Source organism: Engystomops pustulosus, chromosome 1, assembly GCF_040894005.1.
Source record: "Engystomops pustulosus chromosome 1, aEngPut4.maternal, whole genome shotgun sequence".
NCBI classification, from domain to species: Eukaryota; Metazoa; Chordata; class Amphibia; order Anura; family Leptodactylidae; genus Engystomops; species Engystomops pustulosus.
The window spans coordinates 178,502,268-178,527,618 of NC_092411.1; the positions used below are offsets into that span (position 1 = coordinate 178,502,268).

Sequence of the window (25,351 nt, forward strand, 5' to 3'; positions counted from 1 at the left end):
AGGAAGATGCAGCATGTCAGCAAATGCAGCATACAAACTAGCAATGCACACAGACACATGAGCAGGGGGAGGGGTAACATCACTGCCTCTGACCATGTGACCCACCTCATTTACATAATAAATAATAGATGATTTTATAATGATTAATGTATGAATTGACTAGATAAAGGCTGTGATGGGATTCTTGTGAGCTGCTCCAGGTAGTAGTGACAGGACTAGTGACAGAGACCTGATGACAGGTGTCCTTAAGACGACCCCTAGTTACAAATGAACCTCTGGATGTTGATAGGTTACTGTACTTTAGTCCTGGGCTACAATAAATAGCTGTAACAGTTACCACAGCTGTCTGTAATGAAGCTTTACTGTTAATTCTGGTTCCTATGACAATTCAACATTTTTTCAACCAAGGAAGGGTAGGGATTGGATGAGGAAGGATAGGGGAAACAATCCTATATAGCATAACAATCAATGTTATTTAGGTGTAAAAAGGCATCTAGACCCTTCTTGAAGCTCTCCGCTGTCCCTGCTGTGCTCCGGTGATTAAACCTTGGTTTCTCCAAACGGAGACAGTGCCCCCTCGTCTTTTGATTTGATTTACCACCATACCACCATATTACCATCAACTTTACCATCAACTTACCACCATATTTTTTGTATGGACCATTCATATATTTATATAAATTAATCATGTCCCCTCGTAGTCGTCTCTTTTCCAGACTAGATAAATCTAGTTGTTTTAATCTTTCCTCATAACTAAGACCCTCCATACCCCTTATCACTTTTGTGGCTCTACGTTGAACCCTCTCCAGCTCCAGGGCATCCTTTTTATGGACCGGTGCCCAGAACTGGACAGCATATTCCAGGTGTGGCCGAACCAGTGCCTTGTATAGTGGTAATATTACATCCCTATCACGAGAGTCCATTCCACTTTTGATACATGACATGATCCTACTAGCTTTAGAGGCAGCTGATTGACATTGCATGCTGTTATTCAATTTATGATCTACTAGCACCCCCAGGTCCTTCTCAACAAGGGACTCTCCCAGATTTACTCCCCCAAGGACATATTTTGCCTTTGGATTATTGGCCCCCAGGTGCATAACATTACATTTATCCACATTAAACCTCATTTGCCAAGTGGATGACCAAACATTCAGTTTGTCCAAGTCACCCTGCAGCCTATGAACATCCTCCATAGACTGTATTACACTACACAGTTTGGTGTCATCTGCAAAAATAGACACAGTGCTATTAATTCCTACCTCTATTTCATTAATAAATATATTAAATAGTAGTGGGCCAAGCATAGAACCCTGAGGTACACCACTCATAATTGGTGACCATTCCGAGTAGGAATCATTGACCACAACTCTCTGGATACGATCCTTCAGCCAGTTTTCAATCCAATTGCAAATGATTTCTGCCAAACCAATAGCCCTAATTTTACCTATCAGGCGTCTATGAGGGACAGTGTCAAATGCCTTTGCAAAGTCCAAGAACACAATATCCACAGCTGCTCCTTCATCCAGGCACCTGCTCACCTCTTCATAGAAGCAGATAAGGTTAGTTTGACAACTTCTATTCTTAGTAAACCCATGCTGGCTATCACTTATTATTCTATTTGATGTCACATACTCCAGTATGTAGTCTTTTACTAACCCTTCCAACACTTTCCCCAGAATGGAAGTTAAGCTTACAGGCCTGTAATTGCCTGGCGAAGTTCTAGAGCCCTTTTTATATATTGGCACCACATTTGCCTTGCGCCAGTCACTTGGCACCACACCAGACATTACGGAATCCCTGAAGATTTTAGACAGTGGTACAGCAATAACAGAACTGAGTTCTTTAAGAATTCTGGGGTGTAACCCATCTGGTCCAGGAGCTTTGTACACATTGGGGGATATTTATCATACGCTGGCACTCGTGCGCCAGCGTATGATAGCCCCGCCGCTACAAATTGGCAGCCCGATACATAAAGAGGCTTCTGCCTCTTGATGTGTCGGGCTGCCAGGGCCTGGCGTAGAAAAAAACGCAACCGGAGACTTTTCACGTTTGAAAAGTCGCCGGCAGCAGCGAGTGCGCAGGCGCACTAGCATTTGCGATTATTTCAGGGCCTCTGCGCCACTGGCGGTGCGCAGAGGTCCTGATTAATATCCCCCATTGACCCCATTGATTGGATAATGCCTACATTCAGCCAGTCTACTATATTACAGGGTGCATGACCAGAACTGGCACCACCCAAGTCAGAAATTCTCTCTTCTATTGTATAAACGGAGCTAAAAAACCTACCTAAGTATCTCCGCCTTCTCTTGGTCTCCAGTCACCGATGCCTCATTTTCAGAATAAAGGGGTCCTGTTGTGACCCATTTTTTTTTTTTTGCATTGATATACCTAAAAAATTTCTTGGGATTTGTTTTGCTATCTTTAGCCACCTGTCTTTCATTTTGTATTTTGGCTGATTTGATTTCCTTTTTACAGATTTTGGTAAGTTTTTTGTTAGTATTGAAAGCCTTAGGTGACCCGTCAGATTTATATTTTTTAAATGCCCTCTTTTTCTCATTAATTGCCCTTTTAACTGTAGCTGTAAGCCACGAGGGGTGTAATCTAGCCCGTCTATACTTGTTACCTATTGGAATAAATTTAGAAGTATAATGACCCAGGATAGATTTGAATTTCTCCCATTTAACATTAGTATCACCATGTGACAGTATCTGATCCCAGTCTATATCCTGTATTGCAGCCCTGAATTTTTGGAAATTAGCCCTCTTAAAATTCAAAGTTTTCGATTTTCCCACCTGTTTCTGCTTTTTAAAGTTTAAGAGGAAAATAATTATATTATGATCGCTGTTCCCAAGGGGTTCCCGGATACTGACATTTTGGACAATCTCCGCATTGTTAGAAATCACAAGGTCCAACAATGCGTCACCTCTTGTGGGATCTTCTACAAGCTGCACCATAAAATTATCCTGAAGAATGTTCATAAAATGTCTCCCCTTCACAGATGAAGACGAGCCCTGACCCCAATTTATATTTGGAAAGTTAAAGTCTCCCATTATCACTACGGTCCCCTCCTGTGTAGCCCACTCCATCTGTTTATTTAGGTGACCCTCTATTTCCTCAGAGATGTTAGGGGGTCTATAAATTACACCAAAAATAATTTTCTCAAAGCTCTTTTGGCTTTGAATTTCAACCCACAAAGTTTCAGCCTCCTCACACTCGGAGACCACTGACTCATTCACAATCGCTTTTAAGTCTCTTCTGACATACAGACATACACTCTTGCGGAAAGACAGGGCAAATAGGAGGGGAGGTGGTGTAAAACCTTGAATATTAACACCCCAATCATGCGATGCATCAAGCCATGTCTCTGCTACACCAACAACATCTAACTGTTCCTCTAATATCAGAGCCTCAAGCTCGCCCATTTTGCCTGTGATACTTCTGGCATTTGTGAACATACAATTTAATTTTCCACAGTTATTTATCTGATTTAAAGTAATTTGACTGGCACATATATCCTCACCACTGTTCTGCAACTTGTGGATCTCCTTATCCACTGCCTTAGGCCCCCATACACCGCCCACATCACCACCCACCAACATAACCTGCCCCCTCTCTGACCTGTCTACCCCTTCAGTGTCTTCCTTTTCCTCCTCCCCCGAGCCTAGTTTAAATACTCCGCCACCCCTGCTAGGATCTTCTCCCCCAGCACAGCAGCCCCCCTTCCATTTAGGTGCAAGTTATCTGCGGAAAACAGCTTGCACCCCAGTAAAAAGTCAGCCCTAGTCAGCCCTAGCTCTAGGAACCCAAATCCCTCTGCTCTACACCAGGATCTGAGCCATGCATTTAACTCCCTGAGCTCCCGCTGTCTGCTCTGTGTAGCGCATGGCACAGGTAGAATTCCGGAGAATACTACCTTGGAGGTCCTTTCCTTAAGCTTTGAACCTAATTCTTTAAAATTATTCTTCATGCTCCCCCACCTACCATCTATTCTGTCATTGGTACCAACATGGACCACGACATCCCCAGCCCCTCCCAGTAATTTATCCGCCCTTTCCACTACAGGTCATTTGAATACAGCTTTAGGACCTCATTGCTTTACCCCTTAACGACTTGGCCTGTTTTAGTTTTTTCACTTCCATTTTTCACTCACCAACTTCAAAAATCTATTTTTTATTTTTCTACATTAAGAGCTATGTTATGGCTTATTTGCGTAACAAATTGCACTTCATAGTGACGGTATTTAACCCCTTAAGGACCAGGCCCTTTTTCGTTTTTGCGTCTTTATTTTTCACACCCCACCTTCAAAAATCCATAACTTTTTTATTTTTCCATGTAGAGAGCTGTGTCATGGCTTCTTTTCTGCGTAACAAATTGCACTTCATAGTGATGGCATTTAATTGTCTATGCCATATACTGGGAAGCGGGAAAAAAAATCTGAATGCAGTGAAAATGGTGAAAAAACGCATTTGCACCGTTTTCTTGTGGGCGTGGTTTTTACGTCTTTCACTGTGCGCTCCAAATGACATGTCTAATTTCTTCATTGGGTCAATACGATCACATGGATACCAAATTTGTACAGGTTTTATAATGTTTTCATACATTTACAAAAATTAAAACCTCCTGTACAAAAAAAAAATTCTTAATTTTGCCGTCTTCTTGCGCTAATAACTTTTTCATACTTTGGTGTATGGAGCTGTGGGTGGTGTCATTTTTTGCGACTTTTGATGACGTTTTCAATGCTTTTATTTTTAGAATTGTACGACCTTTTGATCACTTTTTATTGAATTTTTTATATTTTTCAAAATGGCAAAAAAATGCCATTTGCGACTTTGGGCACTATTTTCCGTTACGGGGTTAAACTCAGTAAAAAAAAACATTCCTATATTTTGATAGATCGGGCATTTTCGGACGCGGCGATACCTAATGTGTTTATGATTTTTACTGTTTATTTATATTTATATCAGTTCTAGGGAAAGGGTGGTGATTTGAATTTTTAGTTTTTTTTAATATAATTTTTTATTTATTTTTTTTTATTAAAATTTTTTACTATTTTTCAGACTCCCTAGGGTACTTTAACCCTAGGTTGTCTGATTGATCCTACCATATACTGCCATACTACAGTATGGCAGTATATGGGGATTTTGCACATCATCTATTACAATGTGCAGATCGCACATTGTAATAGATGGTCTAAAACATGATAGCCTCGGATCATTGTGTGATCCGAGGCTGTCATGGCAACGGATCGCCGCTCCCCGATGACGTCACGGGGAGGGGCGAACGGAGCCAAGATGGCGGCGCCCACGTGCTGCCGGCTCGTTAATGCCGCCAGCAGCTTTGCCGGCGGCGATGAAAGGGTTAACACCCACGACATTGTGAAGCAAGCACCCGGCGTGTATGAAGAGGGCTCAGCCCGTGAACCCTCTTCATACTACCCCATGCGCAATAAAACGTACAGGTACGTCTTATTGCGCTATGGGGTTAATATTCCATGGCGTGTACTGGGAAGCGGGAAAAAATTTCCAAATGCAGTGAAAATGGTGAAAAACCACATTTGCGACGGTTTCTTGTGGGCTTGGATTTTACAGCTTTCACTCTGCGTCCCAAATGACAGGTTTGCTTTATTCTTTGGGTTGGTACGATCACGTGGATACCAAATTTGTATAGGTTTTATAATGTTTTCATACATTTAAAAAAAATTAAACCCCCTCCATGCACCGGGATGGGAAGGGGTTAAAGAGAACCCGTCAGGCAAATTAACCCCCTAAACTAAATATAACTTCCATTATAAAGCATTGCCTCTATCCTTTCATTGTCCCTCTACATGCCTGTAAATTTAAGCAATGAGGTCCTAAAGCTGTATGCAAATGACCTGTGAGATGTCCAATGAGTCATTATCATATTCAAGCTGCCCGGCTTTTTCATGAGTGGGAGGCACAGCCACACCCCCAGTGCTTGACTGACAGTCTGTATAATGGTGTAATGGCTCCTCCATGTGCTATCTGGTGCTGGCGGCCACACCCCCTGCAGACTGTGTTTGTATAGGAGAGATACAACAGCTCCAGGCAGCCATGTTATAGCTGAACATGTCAGGTACATGTGTAACTGATGTCTGTGTCTCACACATGTGTATAGGAGGATGCAGCATGTCAGCAGATAAAGCACAGACACTAGCAATGCTTTACTATATGTTACACACAAACCTGTGCAGGGGGAGGAGAGGGAGAGGTAACAGGGGTGACATCACTGCCTCTCACCATGTGAGCAGCCTCATTTACATAATAAAGAAAAGATGATACAATGATTAATGTATGAATTGACTAGATAAAGGCAGGGATGGGATCCTTGTGAGCTGCTCCAACGGGTAGTGGTTACAGGTGTCCTTTAAGTTTACAGGCATGTAGAGGGACAATGAAGGGATAGAGGCAATGCTTTCTAATGGCAGTTAATGAAAATATATTTAGTCTAGTGCAGCGATGGCAAACCTTTTAAATACCAGGTGCCCAAACTACAACCAAGCCCACCTATTTTTTGCAAAGTGCCAATGCGACAATTTAAGCAGTAACTTTTTACTTCCTGCTCTGTCACAGGTTTAAATTGTATAGGCCCCTGAGGACACCAATACAGTAGAAAGAAGGAGAAGAAGTTTGGATTATCATTGTAGCTTTTTTCCAGGTTGCTGCCTGGGACAGCAAGAGGCCTTGAGTTCAGTCTGGTGAACTCTGCGCTGGGGTGATGGTACGGTGCCCATAGAGAGGGCTCTGAGTGCCACCTCTGGCACCTGAGCCATAGGTTCGCCACCACTGGTTTAGGGGGTTAATTTGCCTGACGGGTTCTCTTTAAATCACTTACTTTTCCCAGAGCATATTTATACATTATAAAAGTAAAAGATTTTTAGAATTTTTTAATATATTTTTTCCTAAAGATTACATATAACACACATCTACAAATCAAATCATGTGAAAAATATGTTATTGGGGGGGGGGACATCCAAATGTCCATATAAATGCGTTTTTTGACTTTTTTTTTTGTCTCCCTTCTTTGTAATTGTAATTCTTGATTATGTTGGAAACCCCCTTGAAATGTTTACTGCTCTCCTTATTTTCTTTCATGTACAATTGATAAGGTTTGTGAGTGTCATTGATAGGTCAGTGACAGTCTGGAGTTGTTCCATTGCTAACCTCAGTGTATATAAATAGGCATAATGTGGCTTTCGTTTTCCCGGTGTATTAGTTTTTATTTTTAGCTGGATGATGACCTTTTATTTTTGCTTTTTCCTTTTTTTTTTTAACTCTACCCTGGAAATGTATTTTATTACTTCATTCTTTTATTGGGCACTATTATGCCATAGTACATTGTCTGGTTAACATGCTTTACAATGGTTAATGGAACGGTATTCTGTAATAAGTGATAGTGGGTCTACAGTATTGCTTGATTACAAATGGAGAAATGTTTCCTAATGCTTGTCACCAGGAATGTCATTTATAGCTAGTTACTGGTTCCAATAGCCTATGTTTTGCAGATTTTAAAAATGCATCTATCAGCATTCTGAATAACTGCCACTACTTTACAAAATGTTTTCACATTACCGGACTCTCTGCCAGCAACTGCAGCTGTAGCGACCTCAACCTCCTCATGCATTCTTGCTCTCCCCCACACCATTCCCCTCTCTTCCCTGCCTTCTTAATGTACACAACAGGAAGTGAGGAGGAGTGAGGGAGCTAAATGTGTGTGGAGGTGAGTAAAAATGCAAAGACTGAGACGCTGGCTGCTGGCAGGGAGCCGAGCTAAATGAAATAAAGTTTTATAAAGTAGAGGAAATATTCATAAAGCTGATCAATAAATATTTAAAATCAGCGTAGCAAAGGCTATTGGAACCTCTCTCCAGTGAAAAATTATATTCCTAATGACAGGTGAATTTTAACCAGTTGCCACTCCTGGACTTGGCTAATTACGTTCCATGCTGTAAAAGTACCTCCTGGAACCGTTGACCGTTTAGCTCTACATCGGAGCTGAAGTGTCATCCGGGAAAACACAGGATTTCAGCAGTAATTTACAGCCAAAAACCCAATCTACATCCCCTCCCCCTTTCCCCCCCAAAATACGTTGCTACATTTTCAGCAAAATTGTATCACTGAAAATGCACCACATCCGGCAAAAATAAGACCTCACATGGCAACATGAATGGAAAAACTAATATTTTATAGCTCATAAAAGTGCGCCTATGAACCAGCTAAAAAACACTAAAACTGGCTAACACATACTCCTTTCCTTCTGCGCCCATACAACAAGTAATGTCCATTTGTGGGGTGTCCCTGTAATCGGGATGAATTGCATAACAAATTTTAAGATGGGTTTTCTCTTTATATGTTTTGTGAATGTGTCAATTGTTGGGATTAATGAATGTATTACTGAATTCAACTCCATTTTGTTTTAACTAGTTCTCGACCGCCCGCCGTGTATTCACGGCGGCGGTTGGGTCGCTCTGCATGGAGAGGGCTCACGGGCTGAGCCCTCTCCATAGCCGGTAAGTCTTTGCTAGCACCGATCGCGGGTGTTTTCACAGCGATGGCTGCCGGCAGCCTCAAAAAGATAGCGGCACATGGGCGCCGCCATCTTACCTGGGATCGCCACTCCCCGTGACGTCATCGGGGGGGGGGGGGGCGGCGATCAGTCTCCATGGTAGCCTCGGGTCTTCCGAAGACCCGAGGCTATTTCGGTTTAACCCCTTCATTACAATGTGCTGATAGCACATTGTAATGAATGAGGAGGAAAATCCCCATATACTGCCATACTGTAGTATGGCAGTATATGATAGGATCGATCAGACAACCTAGGGTTAAAGTACCCTAGGGAGTCTGAAAATTAGTAAAAATAAAAAAAAGTAAAAAAAAAAAAAAATTATAATAAAAAAACCTAAAATTTCAAATCACCCCCCTTTCCCTAGAACTGACATAAATATAAATTAACAGTAAAAATCATAAACACATTAGGTATCGATGCGTCCGAAAAGGCCTGATCTATCAAAATATGATAACGGTTTTTCAATGCTTTTAACCCCGTAACGGAAAATAGCGCCCAAAGTCGAAAATGGCACTTTTTTGCCATTTTGAAAAATCTAAAAAAATCTATGAAAAGTGATCAAAAGGTCGTACAGTCTTAAAAATGATATCATTGAAAATATTATCAAATTTCGCAAAAAAAGACACCACCCACAGCTCCGTACACCAAAGTATGAAAAAGTTATTAGCGCCAGAAGTTGGCAAAATCAAAAAAATAATTTTTGTACAGGAGGTTTTAATTTTTGTAAATGTATGAAAACATTCTAAAACCTGTACAAATTTGGTATCCCCTTAATCGTAGCGACCCAAAGAATAAAGTAGACATGTCATTTGGGGCGCTCAGTGAAAGACATAATATCCAAGCCCACAAGAAAATGGCGCAAATGCGTTTTTTCACCATTTTCACTGCATTTGGAATTTATTCCCCGCTTCCCAGTACACGGCATGGAACATTCAATACCATCACTATGATGTGCAATTTGTTACGCAGAAAACAAGCCGTCACACAGCTCTTTACGTGTAAAAATAAAAAAGTTATAGATTTTTGAAGATGGGGAGTGAAAAATGGACATGAAAAAACAGGGCCCAGTCCTTAACCAGTTAATTACTATGAAGATCTTCTATGGTTAGCAAACTTTCTAAAAGCTTTGAGGGGTGCAGATTTAAAAATTGAGAGCTATATTGGGGGTTTCTAATGTTATAAATGGCAAATCTCATTAAAAACTATAATGATTTCCAAAAATGTCAATTTTGAAGTCCTCTTGAAAATCCGAAACACTAATGTTCAGTTTGTAAACTGCGTGACTCCAAAATAAAAATCCAGACATTTAATAAAATGCTGAAAACCAGAGACATATATAAAATATATTATTTAGTAACTACTTTGGTTGGTAAAATTATCTGAAAAGTAGATAATTTAGAATTTTTGAAAAATGGCAAATTTTCAAAAAATGTAAACCTTTTTTAAATAAATGCAAAACTTATCAGCAAAAATTTACTGGTAACGAAAAGTACAACAAATGCTGAAAAATCACTGCGATGCATGTCAGATTACAAAAAAATGAGGCTGAGCCTTGGAGGGCACCTGTCATCATACATTAATCATTCTAAAATAATGTCTTTATTATGTAAATGAGCCTGGGCAAATCTTTCCTTTTCTCCCCTTGCTCTGGTCTGTGTGTAATGTATAGTAAAAGCATTGCTAGTTGTTGTGCTTTATTTGCTCCCTGTGAGAGACAGACATCAGCTCCACAAGTACCTGCTGATACACTAGTACCTGATATGCTCTCTTTTCCCATACACATGCGAGAGGCACAGACATCCGCTCCACAAGTACCTGACAAGCTCTTTCCTCTTATATACATGAGAGACAGACATCACCTACACAAGTACCTGACTTGTTCTGCCATACACATGTGAGAGACACAGACATTAGCTACACAAGTACCTGACATGTTCTGCTATAACATGTGAGACACAGACATTAGCTACACAAGTACCTGACATGTTCTGCTATACACATGTGAGAGACTTAGACATCAGCTACACAAGTACATGATATGTTCTGCTATACACATGTGAGAGACATGGACATCAGCTACACAAGTACCTGACATGTTCTGCTATACACATGTGAGAGACATGGACATCAGCTACACAAGTACCTGACATGTTCTGCTATACACATGTGAGAGACCTGGACATCAGCTACACAAGTACCTGACATGTTCTGCTATACACATGTGAGAGACACGGACATCAGCTACACAAGTGCCTGACATGTTCGGCTATACACACATGTGAGACATCAGCTATACAAGTACCTGACATGTTCTGCTATACACATGTGAGAGACACGGACATCAGCTACACAAGTACCTGACATGTTTTGCTATACACATGTGTGAGGCACAGACATCAGCTACACAAGTACCTGACATGTTCTGCTATACACCATGTGAGAGACACAGACATCAGCTACACAAGTACCTGACATGGTCTGCTATACACATGTGAGAGACACAGACATCAGCTACACAGGTACCTGACATGTTCTGCTATACACATGTGAGAGACACAGATATCAGCTACACAGGTACCTGACATGTTCTGCTATACACATGTGAGAGACACAGATATCAGCTACACAAGTACCTGACATGGTCTGCTATACACATGTGAGAGACACAGACATCAGCTACACAAGTACCTGACATGTTCTGCTATACACATGAGACACATCAGCTACACAAGTACCTGACATGGTCTGCTATACACATGTGAGAGACACAGACATCAGCTACACAAGTACCTGACATGTTCTGCTATACACATGAGAGACACATCAGCTACACAAGTGCCTGACATGTTCTGGTATACACATGTGAGACACAGACATCAGCTACACAAGTACCTGACATGTTCTGCTATACACATGAGAGACACATCAGCTACACAAGTACCTGACATGTTCTGCTATACACATGAGAGACACGCCTGTCGTTTTTTTTACAAAAAAACCCCTACTGACCTGGCGAGGGGGCATGGCCATTATGATATGGTGGTGCTCCTGCAATAAATCCTATTATAAATCTGCCCCCACAGGCCGCAGGGGGTGTTTAAGCCAGAGCCTGAAGTGTCACACCATTATACAGGCTGTCAGTCAAGCACTGGGGGTGTGGCTGCGCCTCCCACTCATGAATTAGCTGGACAGCTGAATATAATAATGACTCATTGGATCTCTCTCAGGTCATTTGCATACAGCTTTAGTACCTGATTGCTTTAAGAGTACAGGCATGTAGGGGGACAATGTAGGGATATTGGCAATGCTTTCTAAGGGCAGTTTATGAAAATATATGTAGTTTTGATGAGTTAATTTGCTTGACGGGTTCTTTTTAAGCTATAAACTATCTGCGTCCTAAATGGGTTTAAGGGCATTTCACTGCCTGTTATTTATTTTTTTATTTTTTTGTAAATTTGTAGCTCATGCAAGTATAACAATATAGAGATTTTCTACTTGCATACATACCGTAATTATCTATAATTAATGGCAAATGTATTTTCTATAACGGTTTGTGTAAGCTGTTTGATAGAAGCAGCGTGTGCCATTTTGGGTTGAGCTTTGTTTTGTAAGAATGTGCCATGGTGTTTGAGGGGTTTATATGCAAGACATGAGCCATGGCTGCCAAGCAATGAGTCGTGTCGGATGGAGCAGTATTATGTCAGTATGAGACTGTGTGCCTGCTGCTTCTCTGTTACATTTGTTTGAAGGAAAAGAGGGAGGGATGAGAGAAACTCTGTATCACTGGATACCCAGATTTCTCGTTGTGATGCAGAATCACGTGGTGCTCACATACCTTGACTAGTCAACTTGTTGTTTTTTATCTGCTCATTTGAGTCTCTTGCTGTCGTGGTTCACTAATAAATAGACAAAGAAAGGGAGAGAAATGAATATTCATTATAACATTATGCCGAGGAAAGTCTCTGCTGTGAGTACCCACACATTTCGGTTTAACCCCTTCATTACAATGTGCTGATAGCACATTGTAATGAATGAGGAGGAAAATCCCCATATACTGCCATACTGTAGTATGGCAGTATATGATAGGATCGATCAGACAACCTAGGGTTAAAGTACCCTAGGGAGTCTGAAAATTAGTAAAAATAAAAAAAAGTAAAAAAAAAAATAATAATAAAAAAACCTAAAATTTCAAATCACCCCCCTTTCCCTAGAACTGACATAAATATAAATAAACAGTAAAAATCATAAACACATTAGGTATCGATGCGTCCGAAAAGGCCTGATCTATCAAAATATGATAACGGTTTTTCAATGCTTTTAACCCCGTAACGGAAAATAGCGCCCAAAGTCGAAAATGGCACTTTTTTGCCATTTTGAAAAATCTAAAAAAATCTATGAAAAGTGATCAAAAGGTCGTACAGTCTTAAAAATGATATCATTGAAAATATTATCAAATTTCGCAAAAAAAGACACCACCCACAGCTCCGTACACCAAAGTATGAAAAAGTTATTAGCGCCAGAAGTTGGCAAAATCAAAAAAATAATTTTTGTACAGGAGGTTTTAATTTTTGTAAATGTATGAAAACATTCTAAAACCTGTACAAATTTGGTATCCCCTTAATCGTAGCGACCCAAAGAATAAAGTAGACATGTCATTTGGGGCGCTCAGTGAAAGACATAATATCCAAGCCCACAAGAAAATGGCGCAAATGCGTTTTTTCACCATTTTCACTGCATTTGGAATTTATTCCCCGCTTCCCAGTACACGGCATGGAACATTCAATACCATCACTATGATGTGCAATTTGTTACGCAGAAAACAAGCCGTCACACAGCTCTTTACGTGTAAAAATAAAAAAGTTATAGATTTTTGAAGATGGGGAGTGAAAAATGGACATGAAAAAACAGGGCCCAGTCCTTAACCAGTTAATTACTATGAAGATCTTCTATGGTTAGCAAACTTTCTAAAAGCTTTGAGGGGTGCAGATTTAAAAATTGAGAGCTATATTGGGGGTTTCTAATGTTATAAATGGCAAATCTCATTAAAAACTATAATGATTTCCAAAAATGTCAATTTTGAAGTCCTCTTGAAAATCCGAAACACTAATGTTCAGTTTGTAAACTGCGTGACTCCAAAATAAAAATCCAGACATTTAATAAAATGCTGAAAACCAGAGACATATATAAAATATATTATTTAGTAACTACTTTGGTTGGTAAAATTATCTGAAAAGTAGATAATTTAGAATTTTTGAAAAATGGCAAATTTTCAAAAAATGTAAACCTTTTTTAAATAAATGCAAAACTTATCAGCAAAAATTTACTGGTAACGAAAAGTACAACAAATGCTGAAAAATCACTGCGATGCATGTCAGATTACAAAAAAATGAGGCTGAGCCTTGGAGGGCACCTGTCATCATACATTAATCATTCTAAAATAATGTCTTTATTATGTAAATGAGCCTGGGCAAATCTTTCCTTTTCTCCCCTTGCTCTGGTCTGTGTGTAATGTATAGTAAAAGCATTGCTAGTTGTTGTGCTTTATTTGCTCCCTGTGAGAGACAGACATCAGCTCCACAAGTACCTGCTGATACACTAGTACCTGATATGCTCTCTTTTCCCATACACATGCGAGAGGCACAGACATCCGCTACACAAGTACCTGACAAGCTCTTTCCTCTTATATACATGAGAGACAGACATCACCTACACAAGTACCTGACTTGTTCTGCCATACACATGTGAGAGACACAGACATTAGCTACACAAGTACCTGACATGTTCTGCTATAACATGTGAGACACAGACATTAGCTACACAAGTACCTGACATGTTCTGCTATACACATGTGAGAGACTTAGACATCAGCTACACAAGTACATGATATGTTCTGCTATACACATGTGAGAGACACGGACATCAGCTACACAAGTACCTGACATGTTCTGCTATACACATGTGAGAGACATGGACATCAGCTACACAAGTACCTGACATGTTCTGCTATACACATGTGAGAGACCTGGACATCAGCTACACAAGTACCTGACATGTTCTGCTATACACATGTGAGAGACACGGACATCAGCTACACAAGTGCCTGACATGTTCGGCTATACACACATGTGAGACATCAGCTATACAAGTACCTGACATGTTCTGCTATACACATGTGAGAGACACAGATATCAACTACACAAGTGCCTGACATGTTCTGCTATATACATGTGAGAGACACGGACATCAGCTACACAAGTACCTGACATGTTTTGCTATACACATGTGTGAGGCACAGACATCAGCTACACAAGTACCTGACATGTTCTGCTATACACCATGTGAGAGACACAGACATCAGCTACACAAGTACCTGACATGGTCTGCTATACACATGTGAGAGACACAGACATCAGCTACACAGGTACCTGACATGTTCTGCTATACACATGTGAGAGACACAGATATCAGCTACACAGGTACCTGACATGTTCTGCTATACACATGTGAGAGACACATCAGCTACACAAGTACCTGACATGGTCTGCTATACACATGTGAGAGACACAGACATCAGCTACACAAGTACCTGACATGTTCTGCTATACACATGAGACACATCAGCTACACAAGTACCTGACATGGTCTGCTATACACATGTGAGAGACACAGACATCAGCTACACAAGTACCTGACATGTTCTGCTATACACATGAGAGACACATCAGCTACACAAGTGCCTGACATGTTCTGGTATACACATGTGAGACACAGACATCAGCTACACAAGTACCTGACATGTTCTGCTATACACATGAGAGACACATCAGCTACACAAGTACCTGACATGTTCTGCTATACACATGAGAGACACGCCTGTCGTTTTTTTTACAAAAAAACCCCTACTGACCTGGCGAGGGGGCATGGCCATTATGATATGGTGGTGCTCCTGCAATAAATCCTATTATAAATCTGCCCCCACAGGCTGCAGGGGGTGTTTAAGCCAGAGCCTGAAGTGTCACACCATTATACAGGCTGTCAGTCAAGCACTGGGGGTGTGGCTGCGCCTCCCACTCATGAATTAGCTGGACAGCTGAATATAATAATGACTCATTGGATCTCTCTCAGGTCATTTGCATACAGCTTTAGTACCTGATTGCTTTAAGAGTACAGGCATGTAGGGGGACAATGTAGGGATATTGGCAATGCTTTCTAAGGGCAGTTTATGAAAATATATGTAGTTTTGATGAGTTAATTTGCTTGACGGGTTCTTTTTAAGCTATAAACTATCTGCGTCCTAAATGGGTTTAAGGGCATTTCACTGCCTGTTATTTATTTTTTTATTTTTTTGTAAATTTGTAGCTCATGCAAGTATAACAATATAGAGATTTTCTACTTGCATACATACCGTAATTATCTATAATTAATGGCAAATGTATTTTCTATAACGGTTTGTGTAAGCTGTTTGATAGAAGCAGCGTGTGCCATTTTGGGTTGAGCTTTGTTTTGTAAGAATGTGCCATGGTGTTTGAGGGGTTTATATGCAAGACATGAGCCATGGCTGCCAAGCAATGAGTCGTGTCGGATGGAGCAGTATTATGTCAGTATGAGACTGTGTGCCTGCTGCTTCTCTGTTACATTTGTTTGAAGGAAAAGAGGGAGGGATGAGAGAAACTCTGTATCACTGGATACCCAGATTTCTCGTTGTGATGCAGAATCACGTGGTGCTCACATACCTTGACTAGTCAACTTGTTGTTTTTTATCTGCTCATTTGAGTCTCTTGCTGTCGTGGTTCACTAATAAATAGACAAAGAAAGGGAGAGAAATGAATATTCATTATAACAGTATGCCGAGGAAAGTCTCTGCTGTGAGTACCCTGTGTTTCCCAGAGATCAGACGTTGTTTCTGTTTTCCTTGTACAGTATTACTGCAGCACGGCGCTGATCCCAGCATCCGTAACACCGATGGCAAATCAGCCCTGGACCTGGCTGATCCTTCAGCAAAAGCTGTCCTTACCGGTAAGAATTACCTTCCTAAATTGCTTGTGGTGTTGTGTGTTGTGCTTCTGATTTCTCTGCTTTCTATTCTGTCCTAATAATACCCTGTTTTCTTTTACACTGCATTTCTAAATTGCTGGTGTAAAATGTCTTGATTCTGTCATTAGTCATTGTTAACCCTTGTTGGAAGTTGATGATTTTCTCCATGATTATAGTTTCCTGTTAAGTGGCAAAAGAAGGCAATTTGATTTGTGAAGTAAAGTAATGAGACTTGACAATAAAGTGGGAGGGATATTGAGCATCAGCTGCCTGTGCTTTCTATGTATCAGATGTAATCAGTTTATCCAGAGTTGTATGTTATTGGCACAGTGATTTGTAGGTAGCATTATGTACCGCCAGCTCCTCCACTTACATTCACCATCACCACCCCAGGGATTAATGCTGTGTTTTCTGCCTTCGATAATGACTGGGTTCTACCTTTTATTTCTGCTTAAAGAACATAAAACAAAATGTAAAGCATCGCTTTGTGTCCTCTGTATCTTTGCTTTTATTTTACGTGGCCTGAGCTCTCCACGTAATTTCTTCAGGGGGATGCAATGAGCAGAACCGTTTTTCCATCCTGAGCAATTTGTCACCAAGGATATCAAAAGCATATTAGTAAGTGAGCAAAGCATTCATGATACGCTGCACGGCCTGAGGGAAAGGACAAATGTATTTTACCCAGCACACTGTCTGGTAACACTCTGCATTTGATTGTGTAGGATACTAAGATGTTGGTGGTTCATATGCTTCTTGCTGCTATTTGCTGTGATAAATGGCATCAATTGTGCCGCCACCTACAGTGCTTAATGTGGCAGGCTAGAAAAACTTCTCTTTAACAGAGCATATTTTATGGCTACACTGGGCAGCTGAAAGGTGACTGCACAGCTAGTCCCAAACAGATCTCTGCTTAGTTCTTCCTCTCATTTCCTGAACTGTTTACAACAGGCTATGGAGGTATTGATAATGATTTGGTCTGAATTAAGTGGAGGAACACCGCTGGTCACCTCAAACAATTCCATGTGCTCTAAACTTCTGGAACACTGCGTCAGAAATACTGCCCTTCAGTATTTTCCCTTCTCATGTTGGAGTAACTTTCATCTATTATACAAGTTTATAAATGAAATGGTAGTTCAGCAAAATTGGATTGGCATCCTGTATGAGGCAGAGGAGTTGATAAGTGATTGCCCTAGTGGATCTGTAACCCTGGATGTTTTACTTATGCTGGCGTCAATAACAATGCTTGGCGTTCTTTGCTCACTTTAAGAACAGGTGTTGAGGTTTTTTTTATTTTGTGTCTTTAATGTATGGCATGGGTCCTTCTTGCTATCAACATAACTCGATTTTAAGTAGCTTCCTTTCAATTACTGTCAGGAAAGCAATTGATTTCGTCTCCCTAGCGCCCATACGATTGATGGGGTTGGTTTGAAAAGCTGCATTGTTGACATGCTGGCAATTAACTGCTGGTAGTCTGTAACGCAGCACAAAAGATTGGCATTCACCTTCATTGTGTGCAATGATTATCTGTTTCAGATAATGGGTAACTGGCAGCCATGTTTGATAAGTGCGTACTGCAAGATCTTATGGACTGTTGTTAAATATATCCTTGTTTGTTTAAAATGTCTGACCATATTCACCAATGAGTACGTGAAGATTAGGGTGACATCTGCCCTATAGGCTTCACTGTGTAGAGGGGTTTTTTTTTTCAATCATGGATGTTAAAGGGGACCTGTCAACAGAAATTGACCTAATAAAACACTACCAATATGTTGAGAAAATCTACTTGGAATAAGATGTAAATTGGTTGTATAAAGTCAAGTAGGAGGAGATTTTAACACTGAAGTCCAGCTCTCTCTTAGTCAGAAAGTTCCCTTCTCCGTAATTGATGGTCTTGCATCAAGAGACATCACTACCCAGATCTTCTGAAGTTCAATGCATGATGTCATTCACAGAGGAGGAGGCATTCAGAACTACCCACCTTGACTTCAGTGGTAAACTCCCCTGCTCCTTGACTTTACACAACCAATTTACTGCTCACTTAAAAGATGATTTTCTGGATGATGCGACCACACAGGACCATGAAAGAAACAATAACTAGAAGGTGTTGTGATGCTTGACAATATTCTGGTAGTGGTTTATAAGTTCAATTGCTGATGACAGGTTCCCTTTAATGCTTGCAGCCAGGATGATGGAGAGAAGGAAGAGCTACTGCTCCCATCTGCAAAATTGGGTGATGATTTTCATAGATTGCCCCTTTTACCAAATACATTGCTTTCATTCAACCCTCGGTAAAATCCTTTTTTTTTTTAAAACAAAGCTGAATGCAGGAGCTGGATAAAATCATTCTCCTTCCCCTTCTGGCAGGCGATAATAAAGCTTCTACTTCTCTTATTATATTTGCATACTGCTATGCTACTGCAGAGACTTGTATCCTACTTTGACAAGCAAGGTAGAAGGCAGATAGTCCACTATCACTCAACCCACACTGGAAATCTGTGCAGAGGTTTACAGAGGGAGGTGTAGAGGGTTGTGAAAACCCTATTATCACGCATGTGATGCGGTTTTAGGCATGTGTCATAATAGACAATATAATATGCAATCATACTGTTAGTGTAGCACTGGGTAATAACAAAAAAATTTGCAGCTTAACCCCTTAATGACCACCGTATCAGCTTTTTACGGTGGCCTTTATGGGTACTTCTTCTGACGGGGCACCTTTCTACGTTGGGTGGGTCAGAAGAAGACAACGGGTCCTGCATGTGCAAGTGTGGGTCTGGTGTGTGCCCAGAGGCTGCCAGCTTCTCTTCATGCTGGGTTCCCCTTCCTGACAGGACCCAGCTGTAACGAACTGACCATGCATAAGTGCAGGGAAAAGACTTGTTTAAACCCAAGTCTGGAAAATAAAAAAAATTGTAAAACAAAAAGTAAAAACCATTTTATAATAATAATTAAATATGATAAAAGTCCCCTAATCAACCCAATACAAAAACAATCTAAATCCATATCGAACCCGCTAGGTGAATGAAGTATTAAAAAAAAAAAAAAAAACTTCCCGTAATATTAAATTTTGCTTCAAATACTCTCACAAACAATAAAATTTTGTAGAAACTGAAGAGAGTTGACACTCACCACGATCGTTAAAACTTCTTTCCTTTTATTACACCTTCATAAGAGTCGTGCAACAATTACAGGGAGGGGGTACACAGCAGGAGACAAAAACGCAGGGACGAGTCGTTTTGCGCAATCCTTAGCGCTTCATCTTTCATCCTTAGGCAAGATAAAGCGCTAAGGATTGCATGAAACAACTTGTATCTGTGTTTTTGTCTCCTGCTGTGTACCCCATCCCTGTAATTGTCACATGTCTCTTATGAAAGTGTAATAAAGGAAAGAAGTTTTATGGATCGTGTTGAGTGCCAACACTCTTCAATTTCTACTAAATATTATTGCAAGAATTCTGTTATATTGCTTTTTATAAAGTTAGAGCACCACCACAGAATATTTTGAGCGACACGCCTGTGAAAGTGTTCCATTGCATATATGTTATCTTCAAAAATGACTGGGGAATAGTGCCCCTTATCTCCCCTGTGTACAAAACTCTCACAAAAAATGTTCTAAAAAGTTGTGTGCCCTAATATGATACAACTGAAATGAACAACTCATTTCACAAACAATAAGCCTTCAACCAGATCTGTCAACAGAAAAATACAGAAGTTATGCCCCTGAAAAGTTGTCGATCGTAAAAAAAAAAAAAATTGATTTTCTCCAATATTGGTTTTGCTCAGTAAAAGATAAGAAATATGATATAAATTAGGTATCACCCTAATCGTAGTGAACCAATGAATAAAGTAAAATAAAATATTATTCTTATGTTAAGGCAAACAGGAAAAAAGTGCTAAAAATCCTAAATAAAAATTGATCATTTTGTTTGTGTCCCCCTTTAAATAATTAACAAAATCTCATGAATAAGCTATAGAGCCTCAAATTGAATTATCTATACATAGTATCTCACCCCGCAAATAATAAACCGTCATATGTTCACATTATCAAAAAATTTTGTAGCCTGTACAATGTGACATTACAAATCTGCTGTGAATGGCGCTGCTTCCATTCTATGCCCAGCCATGTGCTCATACAGCAGGTTACCACCACATATGGGGTATTGGAACACTCAGGAGAAATTGGGCATTAAAATTTACAGAGCATTTCATCATTTTATTGATTATGAAAGTGTCATTTTTGGTCTAAATGAATGTAGTTTAAAAAAAAAAAAAAACCCATGTGAAAGGGTACTATATACTGTACTCTATGTATGTGATCACATGAAATCACAGCAGCCTCCATGGAGGATGGAGAGGAGTAGAAGTCCATAGAGCAGTGATGGCGAACCGTTTAGTGACCGAGCGCCCAAACTAAAACCATGACCCACTTATTTATCGCAAAGTGCCAACACAAAAATGTAATTTGTGATTTATACTCCCTGCTCTATCACAGCTTTCATTCATATCAGCACCCTGAGGACACCAATAAAGCAGAAAATAGGAGAAATTGGATGATCATTGTACCTTCCCTCCAGGGTCCCATAAACATGAAGAATTGTCAGGGCCGGAGCAGGAGCTACAATGATAATGCAGATCTGTCCACACCTTCCCACTTCTCCAGTTGTCCCAAATAGCGCTGTCACTTTAAAATACCTCTGTGCACAGCAAGTCCTGGGCTCTCTGGGACTGCAAGAAAATACCTGGGGTCCTCTGTGGTGATGGCCTGGGTGCCCACTGAAAGGGCTCTGGGTGCCACCACTGGTACCCGTGCCATAGGTTCACCACCACTGCCATAGAGGCTGCTGTGATTTCATGTGATCACATACATAGAGTACATAGTGGTCAGATTGATGCATTATTAAAAGGATAAACTACCTGAGATGTCGTCACTGGTCACATGACATGAACTGGGACCAGTAAGGAGGCATAAGGAATAGGGAGGAGTAGATGGGAGGGGCCGGTCATACAGGACATGCCCCCCCTCTGATGCCAGGCAATATAAGATTAAAGGTGATTTATGTGGATGGAAGTGAAACTATTTTTAGCTAAAAGAAGGATGTCAGTCAGTTATTAGAGCTCTATAGGAACCTGTCACTGGCTGTATATGGGCAAATGTGGTGATAGGTTCCCTTTAAGGATGTATGAAGTAGGTTCATGGGCTGAGCCCACTCCATGTATATTGGCACATCGAACACTAGTGATGGTACAGATCATGCGGGTTAACCTTTTTAAGTAAAAAGTGTAAAAAAAAAATGTTCCCCTTGAACACAGATAAAAATAAACATGATACATACCGGTATCACAGCATCAAAAAATTCAATGTTATTGTTCCCAGTGTGTAATCTCAAGAGACACGGACAAATCTCCGAATTACCATTTTTTTACCACATAAAATTTCAGCATGATGATGTGTAACAGTGACTGGGCAGGCTCATGTGTCCACTAAGTCCACAGAAGGTGCTGCAGCAGTCAATGAACCAGTGTACATGACCAATTCAAACAGGATAGTTGTGTACCTTTCGTTATACCAGGTAGCATGTATTTGTTTTTTGTAGGAGTGACAATAATCTACTGTACTTCATGTGCACTGCCTTTTTTATTTTGTGATGAACCGCCACTCTGGAGTTCAGTCACTGGATACACTTGCACTAGGGAGTCCTCACAGTTTAGCCTATAATGCCCACCTACATACTCAAGATGTCATCTTTGTGTTAATCTACTCCCAAGCACTCAACCCACTGCCACTGCCAAGGAATTTACTTAAAGGGGTATTCCCGTCTGAACATTCACATTTAGTTTCATTAATCTTCCATCTATAAACATTTCTTCAATTGGATGTTATTAAAAAAAAGTATCTGTGTGAAGATAATTTTCCATAAATGTAGCCATGTTGTCCCTTAGAAACGAGTTAGCTTCCTCGGATATGACCACCTCACACTCTGGCAGGGGTGGCCAGACATGCGTTATTGAGTCCTGCCTGACCACATGGCTTCAGCGATCATTACTACAGGACGGCTGTAGGACATGAAGTAATTCCCGGATATTTCATATACAAAAACTTTTTGTTTGTTTGTGTAATCCCTCCAGCAGTGGTGGCAGTATCCGAGGAAGCTATCTCGTTTCTAAGGGACCATATGACTACATTTATGGGAAATTATCTTCACACAGGAACATTTTTTTAATGACATCTAATTGAAGAAATGTTTATATATGGCAAATTAATGAATCTGGATGTGAATGCCCAGACGAGAATACTCCTTTAAGCTAAAAAGGCCATGGGCACCTCATTTGCACAGGCAGTGCACGCTAGTAAATCACGGAGAACATGCAACCACTAAATATACTATGCTAAAGAGCCTGGTAACGTAAATCCCTTCTGAAACTTAGATTCTCCAAGGCTATAGGAAGAGGCTTAAACTTTAATATATACGTATAGATACAATACACCTAAAATATAAACTTGTCAGATAAGAAAAAGGTTACAAACAACATATATACAATACATACAAACAGCTCCAAAAATATAATGGGATAAAAGAAACAAAATACCCTTTCTATGGAGTAGTTACTGGGAACGCAGCAAAGAAAATTCATCAGCCTTCCGGTGATGATGGAGTTCCCAAGACTGACAAAGGGGTCTTCCTAAAATCATAGGTATTCTGAAATTTGACTGGGTTCCCACACAGCTATTTTCATGAAACTCAGGATATAGGTGCACCCCAATCTTTTTATCCTCTACTGTAACTGAGGAAACATAATCATGAATATGTCCAAGTTATGGGACAAATATGATTCTCTTTGTGTGTTTCTTTAAGGACAGCAGATATATTTGTGCCTGCTCATTGTAAGTTGGGTAGACTTTTAGCCAAAACCCTGCATGCCGCGAAGGCGTTCACATATGTAGCGCTGATGAAAAACCTCTCAGGTCTCTGCGTCCATAAAACTGAAGATGGAGCAGCTGCTTTTCATGATTACTATAGCTCTCTTTATAACCTACCCCACCATCCTCCGCCTTCAGAACCACTTACACCCTGAATTTTGTAGTCTTTTTGCAGAAATTGCAACAGGATTTGGCTAATTGGGCTTCCAAACCATTCTCGAGGACGTGTAGAATAGCCTGTGTTAATATGACCGTTCTGCCCAGGCTTTTGTACTTGCTCTAGGCTACCCCCTAGCAACCAATATAGCAAACTGACAGGTATCTCGAGCCATTACCTATAGGTGTCTTCTCTTCCCAAGGATTCCTAGGGCGAAGCTGATACATAGGAAGCTCCGGGGTGGGCTGGTTGCAGAGGTTACGATGTGGTGTCAAGACTGGCAGGGATACATCACATGTTCCACAACAAGAGGAGTAAACTGTGGGTGCACCAACAGGAACAGGTTTCACCCTCACCTCTGACAACTCCACCCTGGTTGCCTATATACGCCTTAGACCACAGACTATTTAACTTACCTGTCATAGCCTACCAAGTGCAGCTGACCCTCAAAAGGTGAGACTCCCAACACAAAACTTTTGTTGGTCCTATGACTTCAATTACACACAACCCTGGTTTCCCACTGAGCTGATTTTCTTAGACCTCATAGGTCCCAGGCTTCATTAACTTTCAAAAGCTCCTCAGCAAAACGTGACAACCTACATAAGACAAAGGGATGTCAGGCCCACAGTGTCCTCCCAGAACGAAGTGGAACTACACACAACTGACACATTTCTAAAACGTGCAAGGGAAGACTGAACTTGCGGAGATCTCTCTTACCCTTCAAGGCACTATGTTGCTAATTTTTTCCATGCAATCTCAGTGCTATACAATCTTCTGCTAGATAAGTGGGCAGGGTTTGAGAATCCAACTGTACAAACTTGGGAGTCTGTAATTGGGACAACCTATTCTCCTGAGGATCGGGCAAAGGTTATGGAACTCTGCCGCACTCTCTTAGGCAAATCTCGGGAAACAAACTACAAAGTTTTATCCCATTGGTACTGGGTCCCTGCTCGCTTACATAAGATATGCCTCTCATGCCCAGCGGCATCTTGTCGATTTTTATTTGATTTTATGATACAAACAGACAATTAAATGTACATTACATTGTAACATCAGTGGAGTGTACCTTATAAGAAGGCATATACGAATATGTCCTATTAAGGGCCTCCGCTTTCAATGTCAGCTCCTAAGGGTAGGGTCTATCCACCTTAAAGTATAGCAATCTATATATTCACTGCCTCCCTTGTCTCCACGTGCAGGCTTAGAAAGTTTGTATTGCAGATCTAATGTATTGCAATGTAGCAATCGCTATTGCAGTCCTTGTGTGTCCATCTGTTTCCCCCAAATTTTCTCAAATTTGGCTTTAGAGTTTCTTTTCAAATATGAACCATATTCCAGTACATTGTTCACCCTATCTACGTATTCCCTTACAGACTGAAGCCTTGGCCTTATCTAGTGTGCAGCTATTAACTTTCTAACTTGATACAGGGATCACTGAATCCCTACAGTGTTGATGGTGATAAGTTATCTACACTCACCAGCCACTTTATTAGGTACACCATGCTAGTAACGGATTGGACCCCCTTTTGCCTTCAGAACTGCCTCAATTCTTTGTGGCATAGATTCAACAAGGTGCTGGAAGCATTCCTCAGAGATTTTGGTCGCAGATTTGTCGGCTGCACATACGAATGCGAATCTCCCGTTCCACCACATCCC

At 40.6% G+C, this 25,351-nt stretch overlaps 1 protein-coding gene across 3 annotated transcripts in view; it reads left to right on the forward strand.

The window, feature by feature from the left end:
* The window catches only part of LOC140068392 (poly [ADP-ribose] polymerase tankyrase-1), a 150,621-nt gene that overhangs the window by 33,153 nt on the left and 92,117 nt on the right, over positions 1 to 25,351 (forward strand). For all 3 annotated transcript variants that reach the window (XM_072113995.1, XM_072113996.1, XM_072113997.1), the window contains one exon: positions 16,507 to 16,602. In XM_072113995.1, the coding sequence (XP_071970096.1) occupies positions 16,507 to 16,602 (96 nt within the window). The remainder of the gene's footprint in view (positions 1 to 16,506; positions 16,603 to 25,351) is intronic.